Genomic DNA, 21,164 nt, shown 5'->3' with positions numbered 1-21,164 from the left:
AATGGAAGAAGAAGTCTGAACACCAAATTAGCTGCTTGATTGACTCCCATTCACCAGTGTTTATATATTGGTGACATGGTCAATGCACAGCTTCAAACATCCACTGATGAAATGAAAGAACACTACAATTTATGGGTTTTTTGTCGGCACTTTTAAACTGCTCCCACCACCTCCACCATCATCGAGATTTCTGTCTTCTTCTTAGCTCTTCAGACCTTTGTACACACCGCTGTGCACACACGCATCCACCCAATGCACATACACACTCTCTCGTTCTCTCTCTCTCTCTCTTTCACTCACTCTAGCTCTCTCTCTCTTTGTATTTTTCAGACCACCAACCAGTGATGCAGCTGTGGGAAAATGGAACAAACCCATGAATTAAACATAGTATCATAGTAAAGTAAAGTAAAACATAAATAATACAGCACTTACTGTGAACTGCCGAACCTCCCCGTTGTCGACCAAATGATGCTCTGTCTCTGGGGTGATGGCATAAGCCAGTCTCTGTTTCAGGTAAAAGGGAGAAGAGTGATTGACATATTCTAAAAAGTTATACAGTTTATCTGCTAATAAAAAAGGATTAGTAAAGGATTACTTGATCTTAAATGAAACTGCAAGATTAAAATTTAAAGCAGCAATTCCAAATTTCCACTTTTGCCTGTCATAGCCTCATGCTACGTTCAAAATCGGGTAGTACATACTACATACTGCATTCTACATACTACATACTACATACTGTGTTCTGAGGTAGTATGTAGTACGGAGTATTTTGCAGTATGCAACGACAGGCGCCAGTAAACAATAGTCCGCCAATTGCAAAAAGTTGCTTCTTTAGCTATAGCACCCCCTTCTGCTCTAGTATGGCATTTTGAACACAGCCATAGAAAAAGATGGACGGCGTGACAGCTCCCTAAAATTAAGCCAAAACATCTCTATCGCCCCCTGCTGACTGGCTGCAGTATAGATCATAAAGCCCGCCTCCTCCATGTTAACAGATGGGACATGAGTCAAACTATAAAATCAAAGTACACGTAAAATAAATGTTTCTTAAACATGGTTTCTGTCATTATAGTTAGTTCTTATCATGCTGATTTATGTCCAAGTGTTCATTTTTCTGACAAGTCAAGTTTTAATTAGTTATTTGATGCTGTAAAAAGGATGATTGACAGCTCTGCTGACAAATACGGCTCCTGCAGCAGATCTGTGAACGACTGCTTCAGACCAACACAAGAAGCTGTTCTGCTGTTAAACACGCTGAAGTGCGGGATCTATGCTGTTTTTTTTCGTTAAAGTCCAGATGAAACAGCATTTCGAGAGTATCTAGCTTCCGTATCGTGACGTATTTCCGAGTGAAACAGGACATGCAGGCGGGACATATCATTAGAGGGATTTGATCATTGAGAAGTGGGCGTAGACAGACGTTCTCCACAGCGCAGTAGCTAGCTAACTGACCAAGCGTTCTTGGTGCTCTGCGGCTAAATGTTGCAAATTGATTGGTTGAAATTGTTTGGTGCTAACTTACGTAAGCACGCGTGAAATTTAGTTTTACCGGAAGAAAAAATGATTGGATTTTGATATAAGAATACGAAGAAATTGATTTTCTGTATTTTTTTGGCCTATATTGTCAAATAGATGCACAATATTACCCGGGATGTGATCTAAAAGGATTAAAATTACATTTTTCATTTCACCTCGACTTTAAGGTAAGTGTGTTTTTGTTAGCAATAGTGGCTTCCGCTCCACCTGTCGATCTCTACTGCGCAACTCTGGCTCCAAATGGCGTCACCATTGCAACATGGCAGTGCCCGTCACGGGGGCTATTTTGGCAACAATTTCATACAATGAGAGCAGATGGAAACGCGTCGTCCAGCTATATATACAGTCATTGATCATAGCGCTAACTTACATCGCAGAACTTTCCAGGCAGTGTGCAGAGTTTGTAGATGGCGTAGAGAGGCACCATGGCCATTGAAGACATGGCCAGACACCAGCCCACCATGTTAGCCCACGGAGGGAACATGTAGGAGCCGTAGTTTGGAGGGTTGAACGTGGCAAAGCTCACCACCACCATGAACTGAAAGGAAATTATGTCAATGCAGAATACTTGAGAAAGCGTGAGTGTCAAAGCATTAAAACTTCACACTTTACATATAAAGAAGAGGAGGGTGTGTTGAGACATGTGTTTCGACTTATTGTCAAAACACACACCTTCCCTTTCCCTTAAATCAGGAGTTTCTTGATCCTTTCTCTATGTTGTGTTTGGATAAGGGGTATTTCCCAAAATATGTATTTTGGCCGAGCCAAAGTAGTTCAGGCATTGAGCAACAATGAGCCTTAAATATGTTTTAGTTTATACCAGAGATTTAGCTGTGCATGTTTACTGACCTCGTGGTTTACAGGAACACTTAAGTACAAGCTGGAACAAAAGCTGGACACATCTCAGATGACCTGTTTGACCTTTGCCAACTACAGTATATCGTGCTAAAAGTAAATATTTTTATCCTATCTATTTGTAACTTGCCTAAGTTAAGGTTCCAATGTACATTAAGTCTGTGCATGGACTCACCAGGAGGAAGCAGGGGCTGACAAACTTCCAGCACAGCCTCCAGTACCTTCCTGGTCGCTGGCCAATCATCTCCTCTATGTCATCGCTGAATCGGTCCACTCCTGTAAAACATTGAAAAAATACTACTATAATATACTAAAATGCACTTGCAGTAATGCGGATTACATTCACAGAAGGTTTCGGGTGCAGTCCTTGTCTGTGTTGCTTGGTACATTATCTATCTTAGATAACAGGTACTAAAAGGGTGCTCATGCAAAAGAACACATCAAACCTGCAGAAAACCACGACTGATCATGACTGACAATCATTACCAGAAAGATTTTTAGAGACTTAAAACAATCTGCAGAGCCGATCACTGACCATTTTACCTTATCACGACTTTCCCTCTCTCATAAACCTGGTTGTACTTTTTTTCCCTCTAGCCTTCCTGCCTGGAAGGCATCGCTCTCTGCAGAGGAATTTATCCAGACTGACGAGCAGGTATTCAGCACAGCTAAATGTACTTTGTAGTGGACAGCAGAGCGAAAGACCGCAGTGGCCAGGGGTCAAGGGTTTCTGGCAGCAGTTATGAGGATGGAAAAATGGCATGCTTAAGCCTTAGGCTTGATTTATCTGGCTTGCCAAGGTCGGGACCCACCAAATTGGGGCAATCTGCTGACCCCTCTGCCGGAGGCTTTGTTCGTCTTTGGCTTTTTATGGATCTCCTCACAGGCAGGTTAAGCAGACATGAGACAAGAAACTCAATACAGAAGTTCAGGTCAACCATTTTTCCTGACCTTAGGATTGTTTTTGTAATATTTTCCTTCAGCTGGTGTTTAAGGATTCACACGATAAAAAGTCTGTTTATAACAGAAAAGGAAACAGGAAGGAAAGAAGGGAAACTAAAATGGTTTGCTGCACTGTTATGTTTTCTTTTAAAGCCCTAACAATCAAAGTACAGCATAAGATAGTTTAAGGAGGTTATTTACTCCCATATAACTTAAAAACATGTATGTTGTGTTGATGGAGTGCTGAAATCAAACAGGATAAAACACCATAAAGACTTTCACTCACACACAAACCTCTCTTCTCCCATGCATGTGTCTGCATACTTAAACCTTAATAAAAAGAAACAATAACAAAAACGACGACACGCAAAGTGTTGCAGAGATGATCTCAAAACTGAGTGTGGATATAATTTGGACATCTGGAGAGACGCTGACTTTGTTGTCGCCTCCACTTGCCACCCACAACAATCTTCAACCTAGCTATTAGACAGCTGACTCCTGTCAATGACAAATGGGATGAGCTTGTTCCCCAGCAGCAATTTTCTCACCACTGCTGAGTGAACACAGAGGTAACGCTGGCAGCGGTCAAAACTCCACTAAAGCTACAGTATATTCTTCTACCGTCACAATACATGAAGAGGCCAAAACTATTATTGGGAATAGACCCCTCTCGCTGCAGCATCCATGCATCTAATAGAACTATGTGTCACTGGGGCACGGCGCTCCTTTACCAACGGATTTCTCATCAAACCTTTAATATAGCATCAGCTTTGCAGAGCATGAAAAAGTGCTCCTTTCTTTTCTCGCCCGTTTGTCGTTCTCACCGTAAAACCATGCGATGCCGATGGCTTCAATAAGCACTCCAAAGAGAATCGATGTTCCTGCAGCAAAGTGGTCCAGCAGAGTGAACACGTACATCCCACCCTGAAGAAACAGAACAAATGTGTGATTATATTATGTTCAGTAATAACAAAAAATACATGTTGATAAATGATACTTACATTTGTAACGCAGAAGAGTGATATGAGGAAGGTGGCGACAACGATGAAGAGGGTGAACAGCTCTCTGTGCTTGTGGAGGCATTTAAACTCATCAATCAGCCCCGTGATCACCGATTCCATCCCACCCATCTGCAACACAACAAACAAGTGTTAGAATGAAGACTGCAGTGGCTGTAGATGGTCGATCCACATTTTTCCAATGCTTATTATGATGTCACAAATAGGGTCTGGCTACGTGTCACCTGGCTGAAACAACAGGTGTATGTGAGAGTGTTTGTGTGGAATTGGGTGCAAACTCACAGCACTGTCAATGCCCAGCGTCAACAACATGATGAAGAAAATAACCGCCCATATTGATGACCCAGGTAGGGTTGCAATGGCTTCTGGGTAAATGACAAACACCAAACCAGCACCTACAGAATAAGACATGGAAAGGAAGACAGTAGAAAACAGCAGAGAGGTAAATTAGCAACCTAAAGGCAGCCACCAAAAAGGGTTGAGAAGAATGCTTAATGCATGGTTAAAGAGTATAAACAAAACACATAATTAAGAGATGGGATATAAAGAAAAGTTTATGCAACATGTTTAATTTTAATAGACTTTTATGCAGCCCAGTTCCTCTCCCAGCTTTGGTGGCATTTGACTCTAGTAGAAATACGACGAGAATATACCGGTGGATCATCTAAAAAATCTTCAGGTCTGCAGTCTACATTTCAAACCTGACGATTTTGAACGAGACATGACATCGGAGGCGTCCTAGATTGAGTAAGTGTAGTTTAGAGAGCTCCCTGGCCTCCGCCAGATGACGCTTTTTATACAGTCTGGCGGAGGTTTTCCAGGGCCAATTGGAAAAGCGGATAGCGTTCTCCAAAGGCACAGAGCCAAACTACATTTTTTTCCTACCATAATGGCATTAGCTCCCCATTATAGCATGATAGGACTGAGGCTGAAAATCGGCGACCTGGCCCCTTTAATTACTACGTTCATGCATGATGGCATGCTCTCCACCAGTATTTCACATGGCTGTTGGGTGACGGTCGATGGCTTGTGAACATCCATCTTCTTGATCACATTCAGGAGGTTTTCAACGGCGTTCGGATCTTAAGATTGGGCTGGCCATGACATGTAGAGAGAGATGCTGATTTAAGGAACATTTGGAGTGAACTCTAAATATTTTCTGGAGCTTTATATGTACCACAGACTCTCTTACTTACTTGATGACATGTGAGGAGGCCCACAAGTGTTGGTGAGGCTCATAGGCAAATACACAAAGTGCTATAATAAATGCGATAGGACAAGTGCTTTCATTATTATCCTGAAGAGATTTTGACATTTACTGTAAAACCAAGTATTCTCTGTTGAAGGTTTATTCCACTTCTATGTAACAAGTGATCATGAACATGGATTGTTTAACAGGTTAAAACATTTATCAATGATTTTTGAAAGCTTCAGGAAAAGCTTCAAGATGATGATAATAACTGCCTATATCAACACAGTATTTATAAAAACACAAAATGAATAACAAACAATACAATCTTACCGTCTCTTGCAACTTTGTCCAGGGCTACGTTGTGCTTGTGCGACATGTACCCCAGGAAGGAGAAGACCACAAAGCCGGAGAAGAAACTGGTCAAAGAGTTGATGGAGCTGGTGATGATGGCGTCTCTGGATCAATGAAACCAAATAGGAAAACAACAGACGAGAATGACAACTTAAAAGAAAATCAAATATTTATTATTTGTTTACAATCCATCACAGTCAATATCAACGTAATGACCAGCCAGTCAATTAAAGAGTGTGTCAGGTGTGGGTCTATTGGTTTTGACGTGTAAAGAATGCTAACTCGATAATGATCTGTGACGTGGAATATATGGACTTTACAGATTAGTTAGTTAGTCAATGTTTTGTCTTTGATGTGTTCGGATATCATTGTCAAATAAGGAAAGAACCTTGATCCGAAGAAGAGAAATAAGGTGACTACATTTACACATGCACTAAATTGTCCTACAGAAAATTCCCAACCCAAAATTTCCTTTCAAAGTTAGATACTATTTTTTGCATTTTCTGAATTATATAGTTCCAATTATTTGGTGTTAAACTCAAGGAGGAATCTTCAAGGTGGACAGTGTCATGTGTCAGTTATCAGAAACGTTAAAAACAGAGATAAAAGCCTCCTGCAGGGCGCAGATTATTTCAAAGAGTGCGACAGTTTTGATTGTTGTTACGGCTGTCTGTTGCACAGCATGGTGTCAAAGACATGGCGGGTTTCAAGGAGCTTCAAAGGTTATTGTAATTCACCTGCTTATGTCGCGTGCGTGTGTTTGTGTGTGTGTGAAAGATTCTCCGTATCCTCTCTGCAAATCCGCTCCTGCCTCTCCCTGTGTGTCTTTACCTGTAGCAGTTGTTGCTGAATTTGTTGTAGCTGGAAAAGGCAATTAGCACACCAAACCCCACGCCCAGAGAGAAACAGATCTGTGTGGCTGCCTCGATCCAGACCTGGGGAGCGACAGAACAAGCACACTTGTGTGAAGCGGCAAACAAAAGGCACAGGAGAGGAAAAAAGCCATTATTAGGGATAATTGCAGGAAACTCATTCAACGGCAGTAGATGAAAGACGCTTGTGAATACGGGGGGTAATTTTGCAAATTGCTGCTCCATGCATCTACCTAATCTAATTCTCTGATTGCTGCCATGCATCTCTCTATCTCTCTCTTTCTTGCTTTGGCTCTCATTCTCCATAACTGCGTCCTTTAGTCCTGCATGCTTACTTATTGAGCTCCTCAGTGCAGGCTATTGAGGTAAATCAGATATTGTTAGATTTGATAGCAGGTTTCACAGAAAAATACTAGTAACCGGTTACACAAACATTTGATTCATATCTATTTTTAATGCCGTGAGGACATTCCACTCTTACGATACTTGTAAACCATGTTGTGTTTCTTTTCCTGATATGGTCATCAGCAAACAACATGGAGCTGACTGTTAATATCTTTCATGTGATATGCCATCTCAGAAATATTGCCACATTTAGGGCTCTGTCAAACAATGCTGAAGTTGAAGATGAATGATGATAAGATAGGGAATTTGTTTTGTAGTTTAAGAGGTTTGTAGGTAAGTTTCGTGTCACCAGAGCATAAGTTTCCTCCTCTTTCTTGGCTCTGTGCCTCCTCTATTTCTGCCTTTTATATTTTGTTTAAACGTCTCTTTTTCTTCAGAATCAGAATCAAGTTTATTGCCAAGTAGGTTTACACAAACAGCTCTTCTCTTGTGTAAGAGCAGCTCTGTGTATTGTGACCAAAAACAAAAAACAACGTGCACCAATTCACTGAGGCAGCCATCCGCAGTGCCATATTGGATCAATGTGCATGTGATACTTAAAGTTATAATCTCAAAGTTCTCAGTATCGCTCCATTTGGCGGCACTTCATGGCGATAAGAGGCAATTGCGGGCACATACGTCCCAGATAACCAGACGTCCACGGTTGGCTCCGGTTGTAACTCTTGACTTTCCTCGCTGACGATCGCTTTCCTTTTTAGACTGTTTTCCTTCATCTGAGTGTCGAGTTTGTTTCTTTTTCTTTGGATTTTCACTTATTGTTGAAGTTGTATCTGTAGTCATCGACCTTTTCTTTGTTTGTTCAGCCATAGTAGATTACTGTTTACTCGCAACACTTGCAGAGACCGGAAAAGCAGCCGCTTAGCTCCACCTACCCTCTCTGGCAGACCAACCACTGCTGGCTGATGGAAAACGCGTCACTAAATGGGTGCTGCTTGGGATTTTTTCCGCGACAGTCGCCACAGACACCCAGTCTGTAATACTGCAAATGCAAAGGCTTTCATCAGTGGGCCATAGGCTCAATCATCATTGTGTTACCTCATTCCGCAATAGATAGTGACTTAACAGACATTTATTTACATGAAAATCTTCAAAATTACCAGTTATTGTTTCTCTTAAGCAGTAGCTTAAGTAACATACAAGCTAACAGCTAACACAATACTGAATGTTACAGTACAGAAGATTTACCCTGTACCACTGTGGATACTAATTTGTCACTGTTTAAAACATCTATCTATATACTTGCTTTCTCTCACTGTTGTTACTGTTGTGCAACATGCACAGGTCACAGTATAAGGTTATGACGTACAACTCTCATTGTAAGTCTAGGCTAGCGCATTAGCATGATAAAGCCCACCCAGTATGTTATGTCATACAAACCTTTCAGAACAACCCCACTTTGATAAAGAATATAAAAGTAAAACTCAAATGTCAAAGCATTCCTTTTAGGTGTCTTCTTCTCTTGTCCTCCAAGCACGCTCACTTTGATCATGCCCCCCTCCCTACCTCCTGTGGACACTCACCTTGGCGTCACAGAGTCTCAGGAAGTCCACGGAGAGGTAGGCTTTAATGCCATCGATGGCTCCGGGCAGAGTGACTCCCCGGAGCAGCAGCACAGTCAAGACCACGTAGGGCATTGTGGCTGTGATCCACACAACCTGAAAGGGTCGCACAAGGTACACACACATGCAGATACACAGAGAAAGCAAGCCACACACACAGTCAGGTTAACAAATATGCATGTATGTACACCTTTACATAAATACAATAATCTTTGAGTGTTTTTTGTGGTGAAACACAGCTACTGTATCGTTTCCTACCTTTCCAGAGGTCTTGACTCCCTTCCAGAGACTGAAGTAGAGAAGAACAATCACGACAGCCAGACAGGAAGTCAACTGCCAACGCGGACGGCCCAGATCATCTATACCATTACTGTCCTGGATGTGGAGCACCCCTCGTCTAAGGGAGGAGAATATTATCGTAAGACCAATGACAACTCTGCAAAGACCTTACTTGGCGGTGGCAAAACCCCAAAGATCTAGCCTAACAACATGTTACCAAAAAGCTCTGATTGCCTTTTGATGAGGTGAATCCCTCAATAGGACTGTGCCTAACCCTGTAAGTCCCACAGCCTCCCATGCTGCCCTCATTTCAGAGGACGTTCTCTTGGAACAACATGTCGGGCCACATTTACAAGAAATGCACAAAAGACAAGCGGTGTGTCAGCATGTTTATGCACGGCTATCCCTTTAAATTAGGATTGTAAAGAGGTTCAATCAGACACATTTTGAAATAAAAAATAGCAGGTGACAGCTATACAAATTAGGGAATTAGCTGCATCCAGCTCTCCAGGACCTTAATATACAGTATAAGGCGTACAATAAATGGCCATCTGTTGTCTTGGAGGCACAAACCAGACTTCTCGGTTAAATCTGTCACTCAACATATTTTCTGAAAATGCAGTTTAACCATAAAAAATCTTCTGGACTTGAAGCAGGACATTTGGATCTACCTGGCTGGGCAGAAGAAGACGCCCTTGACATAGAGACCAAAGGATAAAGATGCCATAATGACCGAACTGCACCCAGGAGCCCTGCAGGGCTGCACTTTGAGCTCCCCTCGCCACAATAAAATACCCTGAATGAACTGATTCCAGATGTGCGTTCAGGATCCATATGGCTGAAGATCTAGCGAATGACATTGCTCATGCAAAGAATACTTCAGCCTACCTTAACGTCATTATTATTCACAACATCAGTTTAGCTAAACTCCTGGATCTGGATCTTTGTATAAAATTGGCTCAGTATTCAGCACCTGGCCTTGCTGGAAGCCGAGTAGCTGGGTTTCATTAGTGACAGTGGGCTCGTCAGATGCCCCCAGGAAATCTGGCAACATGGGGTGTGCTGCATCTGTTGCAAAAGCTGCAAAACGTTGCCTTATGGTAAATTAAAAAGGTCTCAAAGATCACGACAACCTGCGCAGACAGGGAAACTGCGTCGCTAAATTTTCGTATGGAGATTAGAAAATGTACTTTATATTGGTCAAGATCCAACAATGATTCAGATCATTCCAGCAACAGCCCAACAGATGAGGCTGAATATCATCTGCCAATGTTCAGCTGATGCGGTCAGATTGCCTGCAGGTGGTTCTATGTAAATAGCACGCTCTCTTTTCAGACAGCATGGATGACATGCCTCAACTGTCACAACAGATCATCCCTATACTTGTTGGAAGAGGAGACACCTGCTCGGCTTCACAGGGAAGGATGCTACATGAGCTAAATGCAGCAAAACTCTGTTACCATTTAGAGGAACATGTACTAGAAGTTCATTTTAATATATTAATTTCAAGATTGAGTAAGACATTCAGTACATAAGTATTTCCAGAATCCTGATAGAGGTCCAAACTGACTATAAACTATTTCTAATCAAACATTAGTAAATAAATGTAAGAGGCACCGTTCAGGCCGACTTACTCAAAGTACTCCTGAGCAGGGGTGGCCTTGTAAATGTCACTGACTGAGCTGTTGTCAGCCCAGTCGGAGCAGTTGGGACTGTTCCACGTGTTGTTGCAGTGGACCCACGGCAGCTCTCCGGTGAACGAGGAGAAAAGGTAGAACAGCGCCCAGGAGATGATGACATTATAGTAGAAACCGACGTAGAGGGAAATAAGGATCACTGTAAAGCCAACACCTGTTGGAGGGAGACAAATGATTCATTTTCATAGACACAAATTGGAAATTTAGATAAAATATGTCCATTGGCTACTTTATACTTCTACTCCACGACATTTACTTAGCTCATTGGTTCATTTTTAAGTAACTATTTAAGGAAATATCTCTTTGCTCTTTTAACACATGACCCCTCCCCTTGTGACCATTTGGGGGTCTAATCTCCAAAGTAATTCGGACTAAACCTAACTATCGATACCGATACATCAGTAACAATACTTATATCATATATAATAAGAAATCGGTCACAGTGGCTGTTTTTCTTTAGAACTATTAATATTACATTTAGTTAACTTTACTTTTGTACTTCAACCAAGGTAAGAATGCAGGTATCATATCATAAATTGTACATCATTACTGAAGTAAAGCATCTGGAAACTTCTTAAAGGTGACATATTTTAGCTCTGCAATCCATTTTCTATTATTCTTATGTGTTTTTGAATCACATTGGTAACGTTTGTTTCGTTTGAAAAATTTTATACATATTTTAATTTAATTAATTTTTCGGAGCCTCTCCCTCCTCCTGAAACATTCAAGCCGTTTTGCCATTGAAAGGTCAGACCTTGTTTGGTCAGACAGTGTTTGGAGTGACTGCGTAGCCCCTCCCCCACGTGTGCGATCCCACATGGGGGAGCAGCCGCACTACACTGTCTCTCCAAAGTTGTAGAAACAAGGCTGCTCTAGGATCGGTTATTCGGCCTTATATGCACAAGCCAGAATCGGACCCTGAGTGGGAGTAGCAAACAAAAAGTTTGCCTTTTAAAGCAACACTCATCCATTAGCGTACGTAATGACTGTATCATGCACCCCAAAGTGAAACAAGTTTAATTCAGACCTTTGAGAGTGGCGTCGCTCATCTGGATTTACAAAACACTCTAATTTGTTTCAAGTGTTGCAAGTGTTAAAAAGCTAAAATTGGTCATTTTAAGGTATTTGGTCACCAAGAAAGTTTGTGATTTGGTAGAAAAAGTAAAATATGCTTTGGCATTGCTGTGCTGAGCAGTGACAGTGAAGAGATCCACCACCAGGAGCATCTCTTACTCCGTGTCTTACACAGCAGCCTTTGAAGCACGCCTGTGGTTTCACAGAAAGCATCACAACATCTGAAGATCGCCTCTTCATGCCTCTTTATTATCAACCCATCTGCCCTTTCTGTAAATCTCAAACCCTGACCACTCTTCTAAGGCTGAATTTAATTGTTAACCTTTGCTAAGAGGCATGACCACAACTGTGCCTTATTGATTCCTTTGTAAATGTGGATGTGATATTTGTCCAGGCGGCGATGCCTCTTATTAGCGCCACATGCAGCCACGTTATCCTTCCATCTCGGCCATCTCTCCCTTTCTCACTCATTGCATTGATCCTCGGAGGAAACCAGCTTGTTGATCAGAATAATTACTGTCAATATGGGCATGTGTATGTGTGTGTTTGAATAATTACAGTTATCCCCCCGCTGAGAGACAGGGAGAGAGTGAAGCGTGTGATTAGAACGTCAACCTACCCAGTGTGGTCCCTGACAGACGGCACATGGGCGCACACAGGAGGCAGATACACACACGCAGAAACACATGAGGGAGCATGTACACACTGTGGGCCACCTTTAGACCAGCAAGGACGTTATGTAACTAAAGACAGCGGTATGGCATCAAACTGGGAAGCAACAGATGGTCTGATGATGATAATGGGATTTGGGGTTGCAGCTTTAGATTCGCAGTGAAGCGTAAAATATGGATTCAAGTTAAACTATAACTTTAGAAGCTGGACATGAAACAGAGACACAAACCTTACTTGAAAAGTGTATAAAAAGCATAAAAAGTTATATTTCCAAACAATGACTTTGCTCAGAAACTAAATTGATCTTAATCTTTGTTTCTCCATTAGTTTGGATGGCATCCTCCTAAACTGCGCTTTGCTTATCGATGTGTTGAAAAGTACCCCTGCGGAGTGTCAGCCGGTGATCCACGCCACTATTTGACAGAAGGATTTGGACAATCAGGACAGGAGTCTAAAAGCCCAATTTCCATTTGCTTTCCATCTGAGTGCCAGCAGAACCTGATGTTGTGGGGAGGATAAATAACGCCTGTCGCTGCTCAGCACGGAGACAAGAAGACAAAAGAGACTGGCATGTGGACAGACAGGCATGTGGGCAGACAAGCAGACAGAGAGACATGTAGATATTAAAGAAAGTTTACTATCAGACACATAGACAGGCATGTAGGCAGACGGACAAAAGGGATAGAATGCAGCAAATGCCATGCCGTGACAGATTTGATATACATGTGTGAACATTACTGTCAGAGCATGCTGATGTCAGAGTTGGCAGGTGTCCTACAGTGTGCCACCTCCTACCTTTAAAAATGGGGCAGATCTTCCAGACCCCTGCTGCCCCCTCTCTGTTATACTGTCCCAGAGCCAGCTCCATGTAGAAGAGAGGCATGCCTGCTATGACCATGAAGAACAGGTATGGCACCAGGAACGCACCTGCACACACAGACACAGGTTACACTCTAAACAATACACGCATGCGTCTATAAAGTTACTTCTTGTGATTGATATAAAATTGTGTGCACTTTTTGCTACAAACCTAACACCCCCTGTCAGTGAGCTGACTCCTCACCCCTGATTTTATTGTCTTACTTGACATTTAATGCAAATTGTTACATGACATGGTTCATGGTGAAAAACGCCGAGGAGTGTCAGAGCTGTGGCTTAAAAAGTTCATGACAGTCTTTATGAAACTTGACAGGTACTTTTCTTCAAAGATTACATTTTTGCCTTTAATGCTCGGACAGCTGAAGAGAGACAGGAAACATTGGGAGAGGAGAGTTGGTGATGACATGCAGCAAAGGGCCAATGACGGGAGTCGCACATGCATATGATTCTCATTAGGGATGCACGATATTGGATTTTTTTTGCAGATATCCGATATGCCGATATTTTCCAACCCTTTTTGCCGATTGCGATACCTATATATTAGGCACATGTTTTTTCCCACCTAATAGCAGAGAACATCAAGTCTCCACTATAGTGGAATCATGCCTACTCTTATTATAGTGGCCAAAAACTGCCGTACCACACACATCTTGCACCCTTCTTCACGCTTGACAGAAGAGGAGTTGTCCAAAAGGTCACGTGTTTGATCACTCAAGTTTCTGAGCGCACCTGAATGCAGCATCCCCCCAAAACAAAGCAGTGAGGGAGACATGCCCTGACTTGTTTACTGCACCTACTAAGAAGACATCAGTGACCGCCGACAGACTCTTTTTATCGTGTGTGCGTCCATGAATATGTAAGTTAGTTTTGCACTGATGCTTATGTTACTCTCTGTTAGCTTTGGCCGCGGGTGTATTTTCGGCACGTTTGATGTTGTACGGTAAAATGACGAGAATGTGAGCTAACTGTTAGCTAGTTAAGAGTTGTGAAAGTTATGCATCTTCTATTCATTGGCTCGAGGTTCTGTGACTTTTTAGTCTTAATTTGGATATTGTTGATAACCTTGTGCAGGCAGTGCGCACGCACACTCGGGCCGAGTTAATGTCGTAGCATTACATCAATCTTTTTTAGGGAATCATCGAGCATTTATGCAGAATTAAAGCTTTGTTTTATCAGCGGAAAATGCCGATATTTCAAGCCATAATCTGCAGATACCGATGACGTGCCCATAATATCGTGCATCCCTTATTCTCATATCCCTCTTCCTACATTTTCTATCATCTCTCTGTCAGCTATCAAACAAAAGGATAAAATGCCACCAAAATTTGTGTTACGTGGCACAAATTAAACTGCAATATAATTTTCTGTAAATACAGGTGTGACAAACATGAGGGATTTGGAGACACATGGCCTGCCTTGAGCAAGGCCACGGTATCACTGACAGCTCTTAAACATAATGAAAGCTCTATGTTAAACAGCCGTAATTAGTGGCAGTGATTGTTGGTGCTAATCTATTCCGAGCAGCTGTGGTGGTTTTTCCCCTATTTTGATCTCTGTGAAGGGCGAAAAAATGAGCACAGGGTGCAAAAACCTACACACACAAATACACACACATACACTGTCATTCGCATACATGTGCAAATACTCACATGTACCGTACACGTACATGCATGCACATATTATAAACTTGGAGAAAATATGCAGTGTGTCTTTACTTTCAACAATGAAAAATCTTAAATTCCTTCCTTAATAACAACCTTCATAGGACAAGGGAATGATCTTATTTCCTCACATACAAACACATCCTTTCTCCTTCCTTTTATTCCTTTCACAATCTACCCTTTGGTGGGACCCTTAGCCCCCTCACCTCCTCCATTCTTGTAGCAGAGGTATGGGAATCTCCAGACGTTGGCGAGGTCCACTGCGAATCCGATCACAGACAGGAGGAAGTCGATTTTCTTCCCCCAGGTCTCCCTCTCCTCCTCCCCGCTGGGGTTGGTCTGCGCGGGAGTCGGAGTCACTAAGGTGGTCGAGGTGAACTGAACCCCATTCTGCTCCTTCACCAAGATCAGCTCCACCTTGAGAATCGCAAGTCACAGTTAATACTCAATCAGATGCAATAGGTACTTCAAACATGATAATGTACATCATGACTAATCCTCTCAAGGTCAGATGTGTATATTCTTTTAATGACCCAGTTTCTTTAAGTCTAAAACCTCATGTCGTTATTCTGTCACTTCCCTCACATGTCCACCAGTGACCTTCATTCCATTTATACAGAATTCACCAACCTTTATACATTTTCTTCATAATTAAGTTAATTGTAAATGAAAATAAATGAACATTTTTGCTTCCATTATGGTTCATTACGGTTCTTTTTCCCACCCAAGCTCTTCAGGTCTGCATAAATTGAGTATGACGGCCCATTGCCGAGAGAAATGCACTTAATTAAAGAAGCTTGCACCATGCAGTGACACAATTATGCTTTCTTTATCAAAATGAATGTCATTACATTCATCCACTACAGATGTGTCAAGATCTGCACTGACCTCTTTGGGGCCCATGGTGTTGGAGGTGGGTTTTTCCGGGGCTACGACTGAGGACATCAGGGCTACAGGGACTCTCTCTGTCAGCATGAAGGGGTGCGCAGCCTTCTGGAGCGAAATGCCAGCGGCTGAAGGGAAGGAAGGTGAAGGGCCTTTGGTGCAGAGTCAAAAGAACAGAATATTTTTTAATTTTTTATTTCCTGTTTGGGAAATGAGTTTGTAATTGCAAACACAAACCAGACTTAACAGAGAACAACATGAGAGAGGGAGAAAATTCTGCCAAAATAAAAGCCTTAAAAAAAAGAACAATTAAACTCATGAAGCAGAAAGTGCATACATACTTAAAGTCTATTTTGTTACAGAAAATAAGTCATTTCTAGTTTCAGAGTTGTAACATATAGCCTACGAGTATAGAGTACAGTCGAATCCAAAAAGATCAAAAGGAGGGTGGAGAAAAGCAACAGAGAGCGATGGGATCCAGCGTAACAAGAGGGCGTGGGGGAGCGTCTCTAAATGGCCATCACAGCAGGCTCATTTCATTTCACACTTGTTGATCGCCATTTTGCTCGCAGATTTGGCCCAGCGTCTACTAACCCTGTCTTAACACAACATGCTGTCCAAGCAATTTAGTTCATAGATTTATGTTTCAAACTCTTTACTTAAATTGTCTTTATTAGAAACTGTAGCACTTTTAGGCCTGTTTCTTAAAAATATACATATAAAAAGATCATAAAAAATATTTTTTTCAATTGAAGCAGTAGAAAAAGTGCATTTTCTTCCACACATAGAGCTGATGTTTTCAGTTTAGAAGTCTAGAAATTGTTGCTCTTATAAGAGTAAATGGGCTTTTTCAGCATTACACAGTTGGAACAACGTAATCTCTCAAGCTGTCATATCAGCAATTTAACTTCAGCTCCTTCACTCAACTGCTTTAAAATGTTGCCAAATTAAATTATTTCAGATGTCAAACCATAAGACAACAAAAACCATCATTGGTTACAGGTAAATGCAATATTACTACAAATAAAATTACTCTTCAAATATGAAAAATGTTTAGGAAACAAAAACACTTACTTTTGACAAATGGCAGGTGAAAGTGGCTCCAGTTGTCACTTTGGACGGTTTAATTCCAGTTGTGCTGATGTTTTTCAGGGCTCTGCAAATTGATGCTGACCATATTTTACGTGGACCGTTAGATGAGTTAGACTCTGACCCAGATTGAAGCAAAAATGTTTAAAGAAACGCAAAAGTAAAACAGTGAGAGATGAGAGTAAAGGCAGAAAAAGATTAGAATAACTGGTAAAGTGTGATGAGTTGTGGAGCGCTCTCCCACCCTCTTTGGCTGCAGTGACAGACACACAGAGCCCAGAGTACCCTGTGGTCTGGAATGGAGATCCGTCCGCGATACCACTCTTGTATGAGGAACAATCAACGGCACCCCCCATCACCGTCACTCTCCTCCCTCCCTCCTTATCCAAGCTTCATCTGTTCCTCCTCCTCTCTCTCCCATCATTGCATTTTTCTCACCTGATTTTCATACATGACTTTTCTTTCAGTGTAAAAATGTAAATCTGTGGAGTAAACGCAAAGATATATAGAAATAAAATATTTCAAGATTCCTTGCAGACGTAACAATGTGAAATCATCACCCTCAGCATCACTATATACAGTAAGTTGAATATATTAGAAGCACATTATGAACCTTTCTTCTGAATAGATTAAAGTTAGGCGCGTTAATTTATACCTGCAGGATCATATATTCTTTATTGGACTGTGATTTCATATTCATACCATAGAAACCAGTGGAAGGCTTTCTCTACTTGATACAATGTGAACATGCAGCAGACAATGCCTTTTTTAATATTATTCTGTAGAAGTATTCTCCCTCAAGATGTTTTGATATAAGGTTAAAGCAGCAATCTTACATTGTCCCCAGGGAAGATCATAATTAAGTTTTCTTTCTTGTACATCATTTTTACATTTAAAAAAAATCATTTTTAATCATCTGCTCATCCAAAAATGTAACTTCTTATCCTGGGTCGATGGGTTTAGTTCAGGATTTTAAAATATATCACTGTTGATTGAGACAAGATGATCTCGTTTTGATTTGATTTCACTTTAGTGGTTCAAACGCCTCAACTAAGATTGAAAACAGTAAGATATTTTTGCCATTGTAAAGTCTGTAAAAAAAAAATCAATTCAATTCAATTCCTAATGAAAACCTAAAAGGGGTGGAGGGTTTTGCGTGTACCTGTGACCCAGGAAGCTGTGTTGTCAGGGGCTAGCCCGTGGTGGGTCTCCCAAGGCAAGCTAGTAACAACTCCAGCTCAGTCTGTAGGGACTTGGCTCGGGGTTCCTGGTCTGGAACAAGCATGGAATTGGGGCTAGTAGCTGGAGAGGTGCCAGTTCCTTTCCTGGGCTCCGTAGAGGTGTCCTTGAGCAAGGCATCTAATCCCCCATACTGCTCAGGGCGCATATCCATGTTCAGCCCCCTCACTCTGACGTCTTAGCATAGCATCCTGTTTGTGCATGTCTGTATTTCGAGCCTTAGTGTGTGTAGCATTTAACAGAGTGAAAACACTGAATTTCCCCTTGGGATTAATGAAGTATGTCTTCTTCTTCAACTGCAGGAATAGGCATGGGGATTCGGTGCAGTGAAAGTCAGGCTGCAGGCAAAGATGAGGACTTATGAGTGCTGATTCCTGGCATCACAGGCTGGTTCTTGGAACTTGGAAAGGAACTGCCCAATGGCGGGGAAGTGGAGCTGGTACAGGAGATGGAGTGTTACCAACTAGATATAGTGTAACTCACATGCAAACACAGCACTGGCTCTGGAACCACACTCCTGGAAAGGGGCTGGACAGTCTTTTTCCCAGAGTTGCCCAGAGTGAGAGGTGTTGGGCATGTTTGGGGATACTCAGGAGGCCCCAACTGGGTGCCTCTCTGTTAAAGCTCTCCCAGAAACAGGAGGGTCACCTCTATGCAACTTAAAGTCATGGAGAGGAAGCTCTGTATGTTGTCGTTTCTGACTGCTCATTTAACTGCTTTCACAAAACAGCAGTTCAGAGAATATTGCCTCTGGGCGATGTCCTGGAAGTGTGCCATCTGGGTACCGTATAGTTCTGCTAGGGATGTTCAAAGCCCACGTCGGTAAAGATGGAAAACCCTGGAGCGGGGTTGTTGTGGGAACAGCCTGCCTGATCTTAACCCAAGTGGTGTTTTCTTATTAGACTTGTGTTCTAGTCATGGATTTGCCATGATGAACACCATGTTTGAGCATAGGGTGATTTGTAAGTGTACCTGGTACCATAAGCCTTTGGCTAAAGATCAATGAAAGACGATTGTCATATCATCAGATAGGCCACTATGTCTTGGACACTTGTGTAAACAGAATATCAGAGCTGTCAATTGATCACCAACTGGTGGTGAGTTATATCAGATGGCAGGGGAGGCTTGAAGACAGACAGCTCAGGTATGAGGATGAACTGGAAATGTATAGCTGAGGTCCTTGTCCACAAGACACCCCTGTAACAATTTCTCTTGCATCCCCGGAGGAGGTTGGGGACATTGAATCCAAGTGGGCCTCGTTTAAAGCCTCCATTGTAGTGGCTGCAGGGAGTTATTGCCAGAAGGCCATCTGTGCCTGTCGCGGCAGCTGCCTAAGAACCCATTGGTGGACACCAGCGTTGAAGGAAGCCATCAGCCTGAAGAAGGAGTAGGCTTCAGACAAGTACCAGGTGGCCAGCCAGGAGGGCTGTGGCTTAGGTGTTTGCGGAGGCAAAACCCCAGCATTGGGAGGAGTTTAGGGACACCATGGAGAAATTGGCCTTTGGTTGGAAATTCAGGCAAACCTTTCAACATCTCAGGGGGGGGAAGCAGGGCTTTGCTCAGGCTGTCTTCAGCAGTGGAGAAGAACTGCTGACACAGTCTGGGGATGTAATGAAATACTACAAAGACCACTTTAAGGAACTCCTGAACCCAACAAGTCTTCTGATAAGAAGGCAGAGCTCAAGGATCCAGGTATGTATACCCAACAGAGGTTACAGAGGCAGTCAAGACACTCCTCAATGAAAGAGGAGCACAGCCTTGAGATGCTTAAGGCTCTGGACATTCTTTGGCTTTCTTGACTGAACTGTCTATCGAAAAGGGAGCTGACCTGGAAGGCAGACCTTTCGATTTACCAGTCATTTTAGTTCCAGTCCTCAACTATATTGGTCATGAGGTTTGGGTATTGGATGAAAAAAATGAAATTGCGGATACAAACAGCCCAAAAAAGGAGTTTCCTCTACTTGGCTCACTGAGGGTGAGGGTGGGTAAGGAGCTCAGACATCTCAAGGGAGCTCGCATCAAAAAGAGCCAGTTGAGGTGGTTTGGGTATCTGATTATGATTCCTGAGATTTAAAACTTTGATTATAGTTCAGTTAATTGTTTCCATTGGTTAACGACAACATTTTCCATTTTAGTCCCCCCCCCGAATACTGAAGTTGCAGACTGAAATTGGCACATGATTTAGGGTGGTGGAACACCATCACTCACAAATGGAGAAAACAAGATTTTCTTTTATTCAGTGTTCAGTCCCTTCCTGCTACCCTCATGAAAACAGTTCTGTATATCGACCCCAAAGACCCACCCACCCTTTCAATAGGCATAACGGTTATTGCCGGTTATGTCTGCTATAATCAGCCCCAACACCCAGACCTCTCCAGTTTCAAAGTTAACCAAAACAGGACTGGGGTATCAAATAACACAATCAGCCCACTCCCCACGGACAGATTTATGACCCTTATATCCGGAATGACAGCCTGTTGTTTGCAGACCAATAGTAGTTGATCAATTTGCCGCTAATCCCTGACACAAACACCGCCCTCACCACAGCACACACACTTTTAAAGTGCAATCATCTATCAAGCCTTGGGCCGCGTATCAGAAATTGTTGGGTCGATTTAGGCCGCGCTGGATGTATGAGGTTTCCGATGGAGCTCTGACAACGGTGAGGTGAACATAATCGAGTGGCTTGTTTTCATAAATGCAACAGCTGAGACCCGCAGAGAAGAAGGGTGAAGAGGAGGGGGACGGAAAGTGTGGGGACTTGTGCGAGAGAGGAGGAGGCGGGATAGGAGAGGGCTAAGAAATAGATTAAGGTAAATTAAAAAAAGTGGATTAGGAATACAAGTGCATTGTGTGTTTTACAAATGATGTAATCGTGGGATTGTTCTGTTTACGGTGAAGCTGTATGATGGCAATCTTTGAAATGATAAACAACAAGAGTACAACAAGCTTTCCTTG

General features: G+C 42.3%; 1 protein-coding gene across 1 annotated transcript; it reads right to left on the bottom strand.

The window, feature by feature from the left end:
* Nucleotides 1–269: 269 nt before the first annotated feature.
* On the bottom strand, nt 270–15,938 carry slc6a3 (solute carrier family 6 member 3). The gene is made up of 15 exons (XM_069655579.1): nt 15,882–15,938; nt 15,200–15,410; nt 13,249–13,380; nt 10,645–10,861; nt 8,990–9,128; nt 8,693–8,827; nt 6,727–6,830; nt 5,875–5,999; nt 4,635–4,747; nt 4,335–4,463; nt 4,158–4,257; nt 2,567–2,667; nt 1,907–2,074; nt 433–504; nt 270–350 (listed from the first exon to the last, which is right to left on the bottom strand). Exons 1-15 carry the CDS (start codon nt 15,936–15,938, stop codon nt 327–329), a joined length of 1,827 nt encoding a protein of 608 aa, XP_069511680.1. The 3' UTR covers nt 270–326.
* Nucleotides 15,939–21,164: the final 5,226 nt, after the last annotated feature.

Source organism: Semicossyphus pulcher, unplaced genomic scaffold, assembly GCF_022749685.1.
Source record: "Semicossyphus pulcher isolate SPU_LCO1_2020_fin unplaced genomic scaffold, fSemPul1.0.p SCAF_9, whole genome shotgun sequence".
NCBI lineage: Eukaryota > Metazoa > Chordata > Actinopteri > Labriformes > Labridae > Semicossyphus > Semicossyphus pulcher.
This window is presented reverse-complemented; position numbering and strand designations above follow the sequence as displayed.

Coding starts and splice junctions, on each gene's coding strand:
- slc6a3 (XM_069655579.1), bottom strand. CDS start 15,938: ATGTCCTCAGTCGTAGCCCCGGAAAAACCCACCTCCAACACCATGGGC. Junction 6,831..8,692: donor TGAGACTCTGTGACGCCAAG/GTGAGTGTCCAC, acceptor GTCGCTCCCCAG/GTCTGGATCGAGGCAGCCAC. Junction 351..432: donor GGGAGGTTCGGCAGTTCACA/GTAAGTGCTGTA, acceptor ATTTTCCCACAG/CTGCATCACTGGTTGGTGGT.